Here is a 12974-nt window from a genome sequence, read left to right as displayed (position 1 = left end):
GCAATTACAAGAAGGAAGAACCTACAAGCTCAGGCATGGAGACAGCCAACATCTGTTCTGGTTGAATAATGTTAGAAGAAACAACATTTGTCGGTTAGCAGGAAACCAATAACTATAATTATTACAAAACCGAGCACAACCACAAAGCTACAGCGTGATTTGAAATCTCATGGCTATATTTTCATTGTAAATGAAAATAAAAAAGGCGGATGCTGTTAATCTGCAATTAAGGCAGAAAATATTGGAAAGACTCAGTGGTTCAGGCAGCATCTGTGGAGAGAAAGTTATGTCTCAGGTTGAACACTCTTTGTTAATATTCACTCTGCTTCTCCCTCTGCAGATGCTTGCCTGACTTGCTAAGTTTAATTTAGTTTAAAGATACAGCATGAAACAAGCCCTCAAGATCGCACGACTCCACGCCACCCATGGATCACCCGTTCACTAGTTCTACGTTGTCCCGTTTGTGTATCCACTCCCGGCACATTAGGGGTGAATTTACAGAGGCCAATTAAAGTACAAACCTGCACGTCCTTGAGACGTGGGAGGAAATCGGAGTACCCACTCGGTCACAGTGAGACTATTCAAACTCCATACAGATAACACCTGAGGTCAAATTGAACCCGGGTCTCAGGCATCGCGAGGCAGCAGCTCGACCATACTTCCAAAAATTCTATATTTACTTTGAATCCAGCAGCTCAGGGGCATGATTTAGCTCATGATTTCCGTACCAGTTGATTAAAAGAGCCCTCCAATTAATCTTAGTTTCTGCCCTTTCTCTCTTTTTGTCTCTTCATGTCCCCATTGAAAACAAATCCACATCTGCCATCAATTCACAACAATATAGATATTTTATGTATTACAAAAATTATGTCCATAAAATAAACTTTTACTTGTTTAAAAAAACCAAACACAAAGTGCTGGAGTAAAGTCAGCGGGTCAGGCAGCATCGCTGGAGAACATGGATAGGTGATGTTTCAGTTGAGGACCCTTCTTCAAACTGAAGAGAGCTATCCATGTTCTCCAACTATGCTGCCTGACCCACTGAATTACTCCAGCACTTTTTTTTTGTAAACCAGCAACTTGAGTCCTTGTTTTTACGTGTGTTGCCCTCAATTATTCTGCCTCCCACCTTTCGTCTCTAGTAATATGCTGGAAGTACACAGTAAAGGGCCTGTCCCACTTAGGCAATTTTTTTCGGCAACTACAGGCGACTATGCTGTCGCCACATGGTCGCGGGGTGACGCCTGTATGGTCGTGAGTTGTCTGCTCAAGTCGCCTAAAGAGTCGTAACTTTTTTCTTGTCGCCGCTGGATTTTGAAATGTTCAAAACCTTTCAGCGACTGTGGGCTTGACGTAGCCTGTCTTCTCCTGTCGTAGGTACTGTCGTAGGTTGTCGCTAGGATGACGCTGGTCATCTTCAGGTGACGTAGGTTGTCGCCGGGTGCTGACTTCGGTGAATTCCATTGTGACTCCCTACATCAACCTATGTCAACCGGCGACTGAATTGTCATCAGTTGTCTTCAGTTGTCACAAACAGTGTCGTAGCTTGTCGCTGGTTGACTTCGGTTGTTGTAGGTTGTCGTATGTGTCGTCGTAGGTGTGGTCGTAGGTGGACGTCCTAAGTCACGAAGAATTGGGTCGCCAGTTGTCATAGCTTGACGTCGACTAGGTGATAGGTTGTCGTAGACATTGTCGTAGGGGGGGGGTCCAGTTGCCGGTTTTTCAGCGATCCTCTACGACTGTGACTGTTGCTGGCAGTCGCCGAAAAAAATTGCCTAAGTGGGACAGGCAGCTTCCTGCAGTGAGAGGAGAGACAATGTTACAGGTTCATGACATCCCATCAATAATATTATTTTCAATTTGTAGCATTCAGGATTTTCTGTTATTCGATTTCTCATGCTTAATGGCCTTCTCGGCACCTGCTACTCTCAGAGGTGGAATATAGAACAGTACAGCACAGGAATGGACCCTTCAACTCACTGTGGTTTTATCGAACACGATGCCAAGCCAAACTGATCTCATCTGCCTGTACATGATGTATGATACATGATCTCCCTCCATTCCCTGCGTATCCATGTTCCTATCGAAAAGCCTCTTAAACGTCACTATTGTATCTGCCTCCACCACCACCCCTGGCAGCGCATCCCCCCCCCACCCAGGTGTAGAGCTATGACTCTCTGTTACTGCACCCACTTTAAACTTACAATTTAGTGTCTGATTCCTATTCCCATTCTTTCCAGCACACGTTGCTGTGTCAAACAACAGGTGCCATGTATCTGTCTGATCTTCTCTCTTTCTGGCCTCTCATTATCATCTCTTGTCACTCCCTGCATTCATTCCTTCCCTTTGGCCCTAAACTTTGAAATTGTGCAATGTATGGCAAAGCTTAGGTTAGTAATGTATAATATACTGAGCCAAATACTAAATCCTGGAGAATATATCTTCAGGGATGCAATACAACAGTCACCTTGATTAGCACCTTTTATATTGACACTCTTCCTTTATAAAGTCATAGTGTCATACAGCATGGAAACAGGTCCTTCAGCCCAGCTTGTCCATGCTGAGCAAACTGCCCTCGCTTGACCCATGTCCCTCAAGTCAAGTTAAGTCAAGAGAGTTTATTGTCATGTGTGCCAGATAGGACAATGAAATTCTTGCTTGCTGCACAACAGAATATAGTAAGCATAAATACAGAACAGTTCAGTGTGTATATATAGCAAAGACCATATTTTTATATACTCATAAATAAACAGATAAAGTGCAATAGGCTGTTGTAGTTCAGAGTTTGTTTGATGGCGAGTTTAATAGCCTGATGGCTGTGGGGAAGAAGCTGTTCATGAACCTGGATGTACCAGATTTCAGGCTCCTGTACCTTCTACCTGATGGCAGTGGAGAGATGAGTGTGTGGCCAGGATGGTGTGGGCCCTTGATGATGCCGGCAGCCTTTTTGAGGCAGCGACTTGCTGTCCAAATGTGTTTTAAATGTTGTTATATAAACCCATGGGATTTAATTGTGTCCACAAGTATATTGTGTGATGCTTCAACAGATGCCTTGTAAAATTCCTTGCATGCATCAACCGTGCAAGTGTTGCCTCTTCGTTACTTCATCATTGATCTCAATCCCGTCGAACAGGATTTGCCACAACATTTCTTTTGTGACTTTCAATTTGTTAGGTGATCATTTCAGAACAGCCAGTTAAATTGTACTGAATTATTGACGAAAAGATGGCGATCACCAACGAGACACGGATTTGTTCGCTTCTTGCACAATGGTTATTGTGCTCCTTTATTTTTGAACGTCGGTGCAACTTTTGCAATTCTTGAAACACCCCCACACATAAGGAGGGTTTTAAGGCTCTGGGCCACAAGTGAGATTTCTAACCTTACTTTTGCATCTTGTCTCTCATCATGTTTGAAGAGTTAGATAGAGCTTTAGGGGCTAGCGGAATCAAGGGATATGGGGAGAAGGCAGGCACGGGTTACTGACTGTGGATGATCAGCCATGATCACAATGAATGGCGGTGCAGGCTCGAAGGGCCAAATGGCCTCCTCCTGCACCTATTTTCTATGTGTTCCCATATATTGTATATCCTTTGGCTATAAAAAAGTTTCGGCATTCTGAGATTTAGTTTAGAGGTACAGCGCGGAAACCGGCCCTTCGGACCATCGAGTCCGCACCAACCAGTGATCCCTGCACAGTAACACTACACTACATTTATGCCAAGCCAATTAACCTACAAACCTGTACGTCTTTGGAGTGTGGGAGGAAACCCAAGATCTCGGAGAAAACCCATGTGGTCACGGGGAGAACGTACAAACTCCGTACAGACAGCACCCGTAGTCGGGATTGAACCGGCGCTGTAAGGCAGCGACTCTACCGCTGTGCCACCGTGCCGCCCTGTAGTAATGATCATCATTATGTACAATGAAGTCTTTCTTTTTACTTCTGGGCATTCTGCTACTCTCAGGTGCAGCAATGTCTCTCTGTTACTGCACCCACTTTAAACTAGTACCAATTAGTGCCTGGTGCCTATCTGCATTCTTCCTGGCAACATACAATAGCACATTTTCCTGTATTAGTTTAGTTTATTATTGTCATGTGTACCAAGGCACAGTGAAAACATTTTTGTTGCGTGCTATCCTGTCAGCGGAAAGACCATATGTGATTACAATCAAGCCGTCCACAGTGTACAGATACAGGATAAAGGGTGTAAGGTTTAGTACAAGATAAAGTCCTATTAAAGATAATTCGAAGGTTCCCATTGAGGTAGATGGGAGGTCAGGACCTGTTGTTATTGAACAACAGATGTCATGTATCTGTCTGATTTATTATCTATTACTGGCGCCTCATTATCATCCTTGTAACTTCCTGCAGAGTACGGAGGATATTCAAAACCCCAGTCTAATCACAAGATGTTCCTCCTGACTGTGCAGCTAAATTAATAGCATTGTGTTTGACATCCTGAAAAAGATAGAAACACAAGGCGGTGGAAATGCTCAGCAGGTCAGGTAGCATCTACAGTCGTCAAGCTGGAACGTTACCTCTGCTTCAGATGATGCGTTCCAAGCATTCTCTGCTTTATGTCATGTTTTCAGCATCTTCATTATTCTGTGTTTGCAAAGCCCCAACGTTAGTTAGATAAGATACTGATCTGAACAGACCTTGTCATTGTGTGACGTCATGAAAAACACTCCATGGACCTGACTCTTGTGGAACTATTGTCTCAATTAGATTCAAGAGTCAAGAGTGTTTTATTGTCATATGTCCCAGATAGAACAATGAAATTCTTACTTGCAGTAGCACAACAGAATATGTAAACATAGTACACTGTAAACAATATAATAAACGAGAAGAAGACAAAGAAAGTTTGGAGAATGTAACACAAGGAACTGCAGATGCTTGAATCTGCGTAGAATCCAAAATGCTGGAGTAACTCAGTAGGTCAGGCGGCATCTCTGGTGGACATGTGTAGGTGACGCTTCAGGTTGGGACCTTCTTCAGACCTCTCTAATCTAGAGAAGTGTCACAACCTGAAACGTCGCCTATCCATGTCCTTCAGAGATGCTGCCTGACCCACTGAGTTACTCCAGCACTTTGTGTGTATTTTTTTTGATACAACTTACTTTCCATTAAAAAAATAATCTCTCTGGTTCTTTTGCCATTTTTCAAACTGTCCTTCTGTATTTTCATGTGTTCTATTGTCTCTCTTAGTTAAATTACATCATTTTTTTATTGTGTTGTTTCATTGCAGGTACAGCTACCAGACTCTGTGTTTCTGAATACAACAGAATCGAATGATGTTGAGAGGTACTTACTCACCACACTAATAAATATGGATATCATATATTTCATTATTACATAGGAAGCCATTCAGACCATCAAATGCATGCCGATTCTCAAAGCTGACGATTGTAAAGAGTCAAGTCGCAAATATTTAATTGTTACATGCCCCAACTGCAACAATGGAATTGTTACTTGCTGCAGTTTTACAGGCACATTAATGCAACAACACAACAAATAGATATGCAATAAACAATAATACAATTAGTCATAAGGTCAATCAGCATGGAAACTGATCCTTCGGCCCAACTCGTTCAAGCCAAACAAGATGCCCCATCTAAGCAAGTCCCATTTGCTCGCATTTGGCCCATGTCCCTTTAAACCTTTCCTGTTAGGTAACCAAACAATTAGAGTGCAAACCGAAGAACATTGTGTCACTTCGAACAAAGGAGTTTTAAAGGGGATTTGAGTGCAATGTTTTTGACACAGAGAGCAATTGGTTCTGGAACACGCTGCCAGAGGAGGTGATGGAATCAGATACAATCACAACGTTTAATAAACATTTAGACAGGCACATGAATAGGCAAATCATAGAAGGATCAGGTACTAATGTGGGGAAAAGGACACAAAGTGCTGGAATAACTCAGCAGGTCAGGCAGCATCTCTGGAGAATATATCCATGTTCTGCTGAGATGTTGCCTGACCTGTCGAGTTACTCCAGCACTTTATGTCCTTTTGTGTACTAACCAGCACCTGCAGTTCCTTGTTTCTACACTAATCCGGGCAAATGATATTAGTATAGATGGACAATAAGGTCAGCATGGATGTTTCTCTGCTGTACAACTCTGAGTCGATAACAAGCTGAGACATAATTAAAGTACAATGTATGGTTCAAGCAACCATTTAACAAACATAAAAATTAAGTGCAGGAATAGGCCACTTAACCTCTCAAGTTCACTCAGCCAATTAATTAAACCATGATCAGACAATAGCCTCAACTCTGATACCTCATCTACACCAGTAACCTTTCATCCCCTTCAGGGACCTACCTTCCTCTGTTTTAACAGTATTCATTCTTCTTTCACCCGCCCTCCCTTTGAGGATAAGAGTTCAAAAGACACCGGGGACCTTGAAAGAAAACATCTTCTCATCTCTGCCTTAACCTAGCGACCTCTTACATTTGAACAGTGATCCCCAGCTTTAGGGTCACCAACAAAATTATACTTCTGTAAAACTAAAGAGGACACGAGGAGCTTTTTTGAGGTATCGTGGCTTCTTACACTCATATAAAAAGATTGTTTAGGACACAATTGTTCCCTTTGAAACATAGAAGACCATGCAGAGATTTAACAGGATAGAACATAGAACAGTATAGCACTGGAACGGGCTCCGGCCTACAGTGTTAATGCCGAACATGATGCCAAGTTAAATAATCTCAAGTGCCGACATGTGCTCCATTCCCTCCATTCCCTCCATATCCGTGTACCTATCTAAAAGTTTCTTAAATTACATTATGGTATCTGCCTCCACCACCATCCGTAGCAGCACGTACCACCAACCACTCTCTGTGTTAAAAAAAAAACTTGCCCCGCACGTCTTCTTTGAACTTTCCACCTCTGATCCTAAAGCTATGCCGCCTAGTTTTTGACATTTCCACCCTAAACATCTCACTTCTCCAGAATTGAGTAATGGGCTAATGAATGAGATTGAACTTTTATCAAAGCGCACCGGTTAATAAAGTAATTATATTAAAATCCTTCTTGTCTACTCACAAAGGTTGTTCATATCTTCAAGTCCCGGCAACAAACCAGCGAATGGATTGTACTGCATTAGGAATTCTTCAAAGTCTGGGCAGGTATGAGTATAAAAACTGGTGAAAGGTTTTACAATTTGCTGCTTTTCTGATAGCTCATCATAGACAGATGTAAATCAATTTGTTCCCTCTTTTGTGAAAGGTTCTAGTTGTATGGGATGATTCAGAGAAGAAAGTGAGGAACTACAGAATATTTGAAAAGGTCAGTAAATTTTTTTCAAAGTTTTGTATTATATTAATAGTCCTACGGCAAGGAAACAAGCCCTTCAGCCTACCTTTTCAGTACTGGCTGTCTTTTTACACTCATCCTATGTTGTTCCTTACACCCTCCTATCAACCTCCCCAGATTCTACCACCCACCCACACTTGGCGACTCTCTGCGTGCTTTCTCAGGAGAGGATCCATGATGATAATGTATAGTACGATTTGATGGATAGCATGCAGAGCAATTATTTTTGCTGTATCTCTGAACATGTGGCAGTCAAGGAACGATTGAAACTCGGGACAAATTATAGCGGTCAGTTAACTGATCAACCTGCATGTTTTGGGTTGTGACAGATAACTAGGTCAGCCGCGGGGAACCCGCAGTCACATGGACAACGTGCAAACTTCATATAGGCAGCACAGGAAGTCCCTGGAGCTGTGAGGTAGCAGCACTACTACCTACAACATAGAACAACATAGAACACTACAGTACAATATCTGTGCCAAAAATGATGCCAAGATAAACTAATCTCTTCTGCCTGCATGTGATCCATATCCCTCCATTCCCTGCATGTCTATGTGCCTATCTGAAAGCCTCTTAAACTCCACTATCGTATCTGCCTCCACAACCACCCTGATCGGATATACTAGGCAAGCGCCACCCTCTGTCTAAATAAAAACTTGCCCCGCACATCACCTTTAAACTTTGTCCCTCTCACCTTAAAGCTGTGCCCTCTAGTCTTTGGCATTTCCACCCCGGGGATAAAGATTCTGACATGTCTACCATATCTATGCCCCTCATAATGTTATGTAATGATCCGCCTCCTCGCGCTTTGTTCATCAATTCTTTGAAACCCCAAAAAACTTTTGTCCAATCGTTTAGTCACTGGACATAGATGGCTAATTAGAGAAAGATGACGATTTTGATTAGGAAAAAAAAAATGACAATTGAACAATGGTGTGCTATGTTACTGCAGAGTTAATCAGTGATGCTAGTAGATGCGTTTGCAAAATCATTAAATTAAAAGCACTCTGTGTGTTTTCTTTTCAATTGTCATGCATGCTTTAATTACTTGGTTACTGATTATTGGTTACGTACTACAATGATGTGCAGAATGCATGGAAACGACAGACAACAAAAACACTCGGAAAATTTGTATAGATGCGGGAGCTGTAATTATAGTCAGCTAAACAAGAGTTGTAGAGGGCATGGATTTTAACAATAAAAACAAGAAAATGTGGAAATTCTCAGCAGATCAGGAAGCATCTGCAATATAAAACCAAATGATCTAATGTGGTAGTTAAGTCATGGTTAGGATTAGAATAACCTTCTTTGTCAATGTGACGTTGCCAATGGGAAGGCTGTGGTACATTGCCAGTGGGTCAAAGAGCTGCACAGCATTGAAACAGGCTCTTCGGCCCACCTTGTCCATGCTGACCTGGTTGGCATTCTTGGCAAGTGCCATCTATTCCAGACATGGTCTACTCTCCGAGTGAAAAAAGTTTCCCTTGACCTCTCGCCTTAGCCGATGACCTCTAGTTTTAGAATCCTCTACCTTGGGGGAAAAGGCTGTGAGCATTCACTTCATATATGTCCCTCATTATCTTGTTCATCTCGTAAGATCATCCCTCAGACTCCTATGCTACCAACAGGTCAGTCAGCATCTCTGGAGAACTCGGGTACGTGGCGTTTCAGGTCGGGACCCTTCTTCAGTCTGATGAAGAGTCCCAACCGGAAACGTCACCTATCCATTTATTCAGGAATGCTGCCTAACTCACTGAGTTACACCAGCACTTTGTGTCCTTGCTCATTATTCACTTGAGACTGAGAAAGAGTCGCAATCCATCTTCTCCAGAGATGCTGCCTGACCTGCTGAGCTATTCCAGAATGATGTATTCCATGTAAGATTCCAGCACCTGTAATCCCTTGTGTGTCCATTCAATTAATGTTGCCTTGTTTGTACTGCAGTAGAGATGGGAAAACACTTGGTTTTAATGACATTTTTTGATTCCCTTGCAGGAGTCCAAGTTCTATTTAGAAAGTGAGATAAAGTTCATGTGCCTCCCGAGCATGGTTGAATTTTATTACAACCACACACTGCCAATCCATGAAAAACTGTATCTTAAGGCACCCTACGGACCCAGAAACCCACCCTGATACCATCAGCTTGCTTTCTCCACAACCGACTCGTTTTTATGACTTGAAACAAAGTGAAATAGGATAATTTAAAAGCTGCACATCTGGAGTTTGGAGACTCTTGCACATCTACAAGAAGGGAGATAGAACAGATTGGTGGTACGCCCTCATTCCTGAAGAGCTATGTATCTCAATTCATTATCGACATGCTTGGAGAGACCCTGGCAGTGGAGTCTGCCGAGCCACCGCTGCTTGCCCACCGAAGACCAGAGACAGGGAGGAAGGTGCCAGCCACGATGATGGACGTGATGGGAGAGGAGTGAGGCTGGTAGGAGAGGGAACTGGGACCAGGGTCTGGCCTACTACGTCTTCAAGGTCAGCTGCGGGAGGCGGCCCCGGAGCACAAAAGTGGACGGGCAAGGAGAGGACGTCAGCTGCTGGTCAGTTGAGGAAGGTAACAGCTGGAGGCTTGAATCAGCATGGAGTTTGCCTGAATCGGGCACCGCTCATAAGAACTGGAGCGTGGACTAGACTTGGAAAATGGTGCTAACACATGGCGACTCTTGCATGCGTTATCAGTCGGCCATTTCTATACAATTGCTAATCGAGGATGTGCTTAGGTATGTCAATATTCTACTGGACTATTTGTAAGAAAATAATTTCACCGTGAGATTGCACGTCGTACAAGTGATAATAACCGTTGAACCATTGAACCAGTTGAACCATTGAAGAGGAAACAGCTGTCAAACCAAACTCCTATTGTTTCTTCCCCCTTCTTCTCCGCTCCCTGACAACACAACCAAGATAGCTGTGAGAGAGATTGAGTCAAACATCCACCTTAGAATAACAAATAATATTGAACTTTGTCTACATTACATTAATTTAAGAGAATTATATCGTGGAGGGATAACATCGAAATATACATATTGTTAATTATTTAGAAATTGTAAATAGATGTTTTTTTTAATGGAAATAAACTATTTTTGACATGCGTTAGTCTGAGAAAACTTCATTATATAGTTACTGGTGGTTTGCTTCACAATTAGTGTCATTAGTGTCACAGCATGGAAACAGGCCCTTCATTCCAACTCATCACGGTTGGATCGAAGGCCCGACCTTCAACCAGGATTTTATAAAGTTGGATGACCTCTCTGTTCTTGTATTCATTGTCCGGCCGGTATGACATCTTAACCACTTCATGTACCCATGTTGCTCTCATCTTCAGCCATGCCCATCAAAGTTCTTCTATTCCCCAACGCTCCCTAAGACCTTACCATTTCATTGTGTTTGTTCCAGCCTCATTAGTACTCGCACACAACTCAGCCCTGATGCAGGGTCTTGATCCAAAACACCTTTTGCCTCCATAGATGCTACCTTACCCGCTAGTTCTCATGGTGTTGTGTTCTTTTGAGCCTCAGTATTGCTGTTCCTTTGCTCATTTTTCATGTGTTTTAAGAGGTCATGTCAGACAGTCATTACTACATTCCTGTCTTCATTTCCTGTTTTCAGCAAGCCAGGATTCCAACTGTGGTTTTGTGCGGATTTAGGGCTGAAAAAAAGGAGAAAAAAAAATATTTTGCCACACAATTCTTTGCTGAGCCAGGCCCCTGCCTGCAGATAGCAATATTTCTTTTGTTAGAACAACAGAATTTTGCCAATGGAAAACTTTAATGAATAGGCTCCCTTTTAAGGACTGGAAAGTACACTGAATGACCACAGGAAATGTTGAAAAATGCCCAATAACTTGGCTCATAATGGAGAAAGAGGGGAGCCAGCATTTGAGAAGACTTAAAGCTGAGTTGGGACCTCCATTAACACAACCCCAGTGCTGTGACTGTTCATGACTGGTGTTGCCACGACATTCAGCATTTACTTCTAATTTTCATCCATCACGAGTTTTCTCTGTTCCCATCATATTTATTAATACATTTTCTTATCAGATTCTCTGCATACTAATTTGCCAAGGTTCTAAACCAAGGGCTTGTGCATCCTGCTCAAAAGAGCAGATAGTTTGCCTTGCTAATATTGTGTATTATGTTTGTTCGTGTACTGTTCTTATCATGAGGTACAGTGCTTGAGAGAGCACAGGACAGTACAGCACAGGAACAGGCCCTTCAGCCCACAATGTCTATGTTAAACATGGTGCCAAGATAAACTAATCTCACCTGAGATCACACCTGCACGTGATCCATATCCTTCCATGCTCTGTATTATCATATGATTATCTAAAAGCATCTTGAACCACGATTGTATCTGCCTCCACCACCACCCCTGGCATCATGTTCCAGGGACTCAACACCCTCTGTATGTAAAAATAAAACATATCTCCTTTAATCTTTGTCCCTATCACCTTAAAGATATGACCTCTAATCTTTGACATTTCTATCCTGGGCTCTGACTGATTACCCTATCTACTGTACAGTATGTCTCCCATAATTGTATTTACTTCTATTGGGTCTCCCGGCAACCTCCAGCACTCAAGTGAAAACAATCCAAGTCTGTCCAACTTCTCCTTATAGCTAATACCCCCAAATCCAAAGGGCATTCTGGTCAACCTCTTCTGCACCCTCTCCAAAGCCTTCTTATCCTTTCTGTAATGGGACAATCAGAACTGCACACAATACTTCAAAAGTAGCCCATTTGAATGGCACACCATCCACCTTAATCTCTCCACCATCAGTGCATAGTGGCTGCAATGTGTACCATCTACACTGCAGTTACTTGTCCAGGTTACCCATACGGCTTGAATTGGGAATATATTATCTGTCCTTCCATTTATAAGAATCCTTTTATAAGTATCAATATAATCAATTATAACAAGATTATACATTCTCAATACTCCTTGGGGAAAGTTTTCTTCTTAATTCCCATTTCTTCAGAGAGCCACACTTCTTATATTGCCAGCCTCGCATTATATTCTCTCCATCTATTCTATCAAAACATCTTATAATTTTAAACCCTTCCATCAAGTTACCCTTCTGCTTTCTCCAGAAATAGGATTCCCAATCTGTTTATCCTTTCTTGATATTAATACCCTTACTTTTCTGATATCACGCTGCCAGCCCTATGTTTCTCTATATTAACTTTCTATTATGGAAACCAGAAGTAAAAAGGAAATAATTTAGGTTTGGCTTAGGATCAAGTCAAGTCAAGTCAAGTCAAGTCCAGTTGAGTTTATTATCGTATGCATGAGTAGAATGAAAATCTTGCTTGCATCGTACATGCATAGACTTAGATAAACACACTTAAACAATAATTTATACATAAATTACACATAAAATCTCTGTAATAAACAAAAGATATCAGTGCAAAATACGATTGGAAAAGAAACAAGAGTTTGGTCTGTAGTGGTCCATTTTGAGTTCTGCAGGTTGGTTAGAGTATCTGATTGTTGCAGGAAAGAAGTTCAACAGCTTCCCTATTTTATAAAATCTATCCCTCAGGAAGTAAACTCGGAGCTTTCATTGCTTCTCATTTATGCTAACCTGTGGCACAACTTTGTGACGGGTGTGCTTGTACCGCGGGATCCTTCTGGGTTC

General features: G+C 42.1%; 1 protein-coding gene across 2 annotated transcripts in view; it reads left to right on the top strand.

The window, feature by feature from the left end:
- The window catches only part of sh3bp2 (SH3 domain binding protein 2), an 81771-nt gene extending 71344 nt beyond the window's left edge, over window positions 1–10427 (top strand). For both annotated transcript variants that reach the window (XM_033018369.1, XM_033018368.1), the window contains 4 exons: window positions 5253–5308; window positions 7058–7136; window positions 7237–7296; window positions 9319–10427. In XM_033018369.1, the coding sequence (XP_032874260.1) occupies window positions 5253–5308; window positions 7058–7136; window positions 7237–7296; window positions 9319–9456 (333 nt within the window). In that variant the 3' untranslated portion in view covers window positions 9457–10427. The remainder of the gene's footprint in view (window positions 1–5252; window positions 5309–7057; window positions 7137–7236; window positions 7297–9318) is intronic.
- The last annotated feature ends 2547 nt before the right edge of the window (window positions 10428–12974 follow it).

The sequence above is a fragment of the Amblyraja radiata genome, chromosome 3 (genome assembly GCF_010909765.2).
Source record: "Amblyraja radiata isolate CabotCenter1 chromosome 3, sAmbRad1.1.pri, whole genome shotgun sequence".
Classification (NCBI taxonomy): domain Eukaryota; kingdom Metazoa; phylum Chordata; class Chondrichthyes; order Rajiformes; family Rajidae; genus Amblyraja; species Amblyraja radiata.
This window is presented reverse-complemented; position numbering and strand designations above follow the sequence as displayed.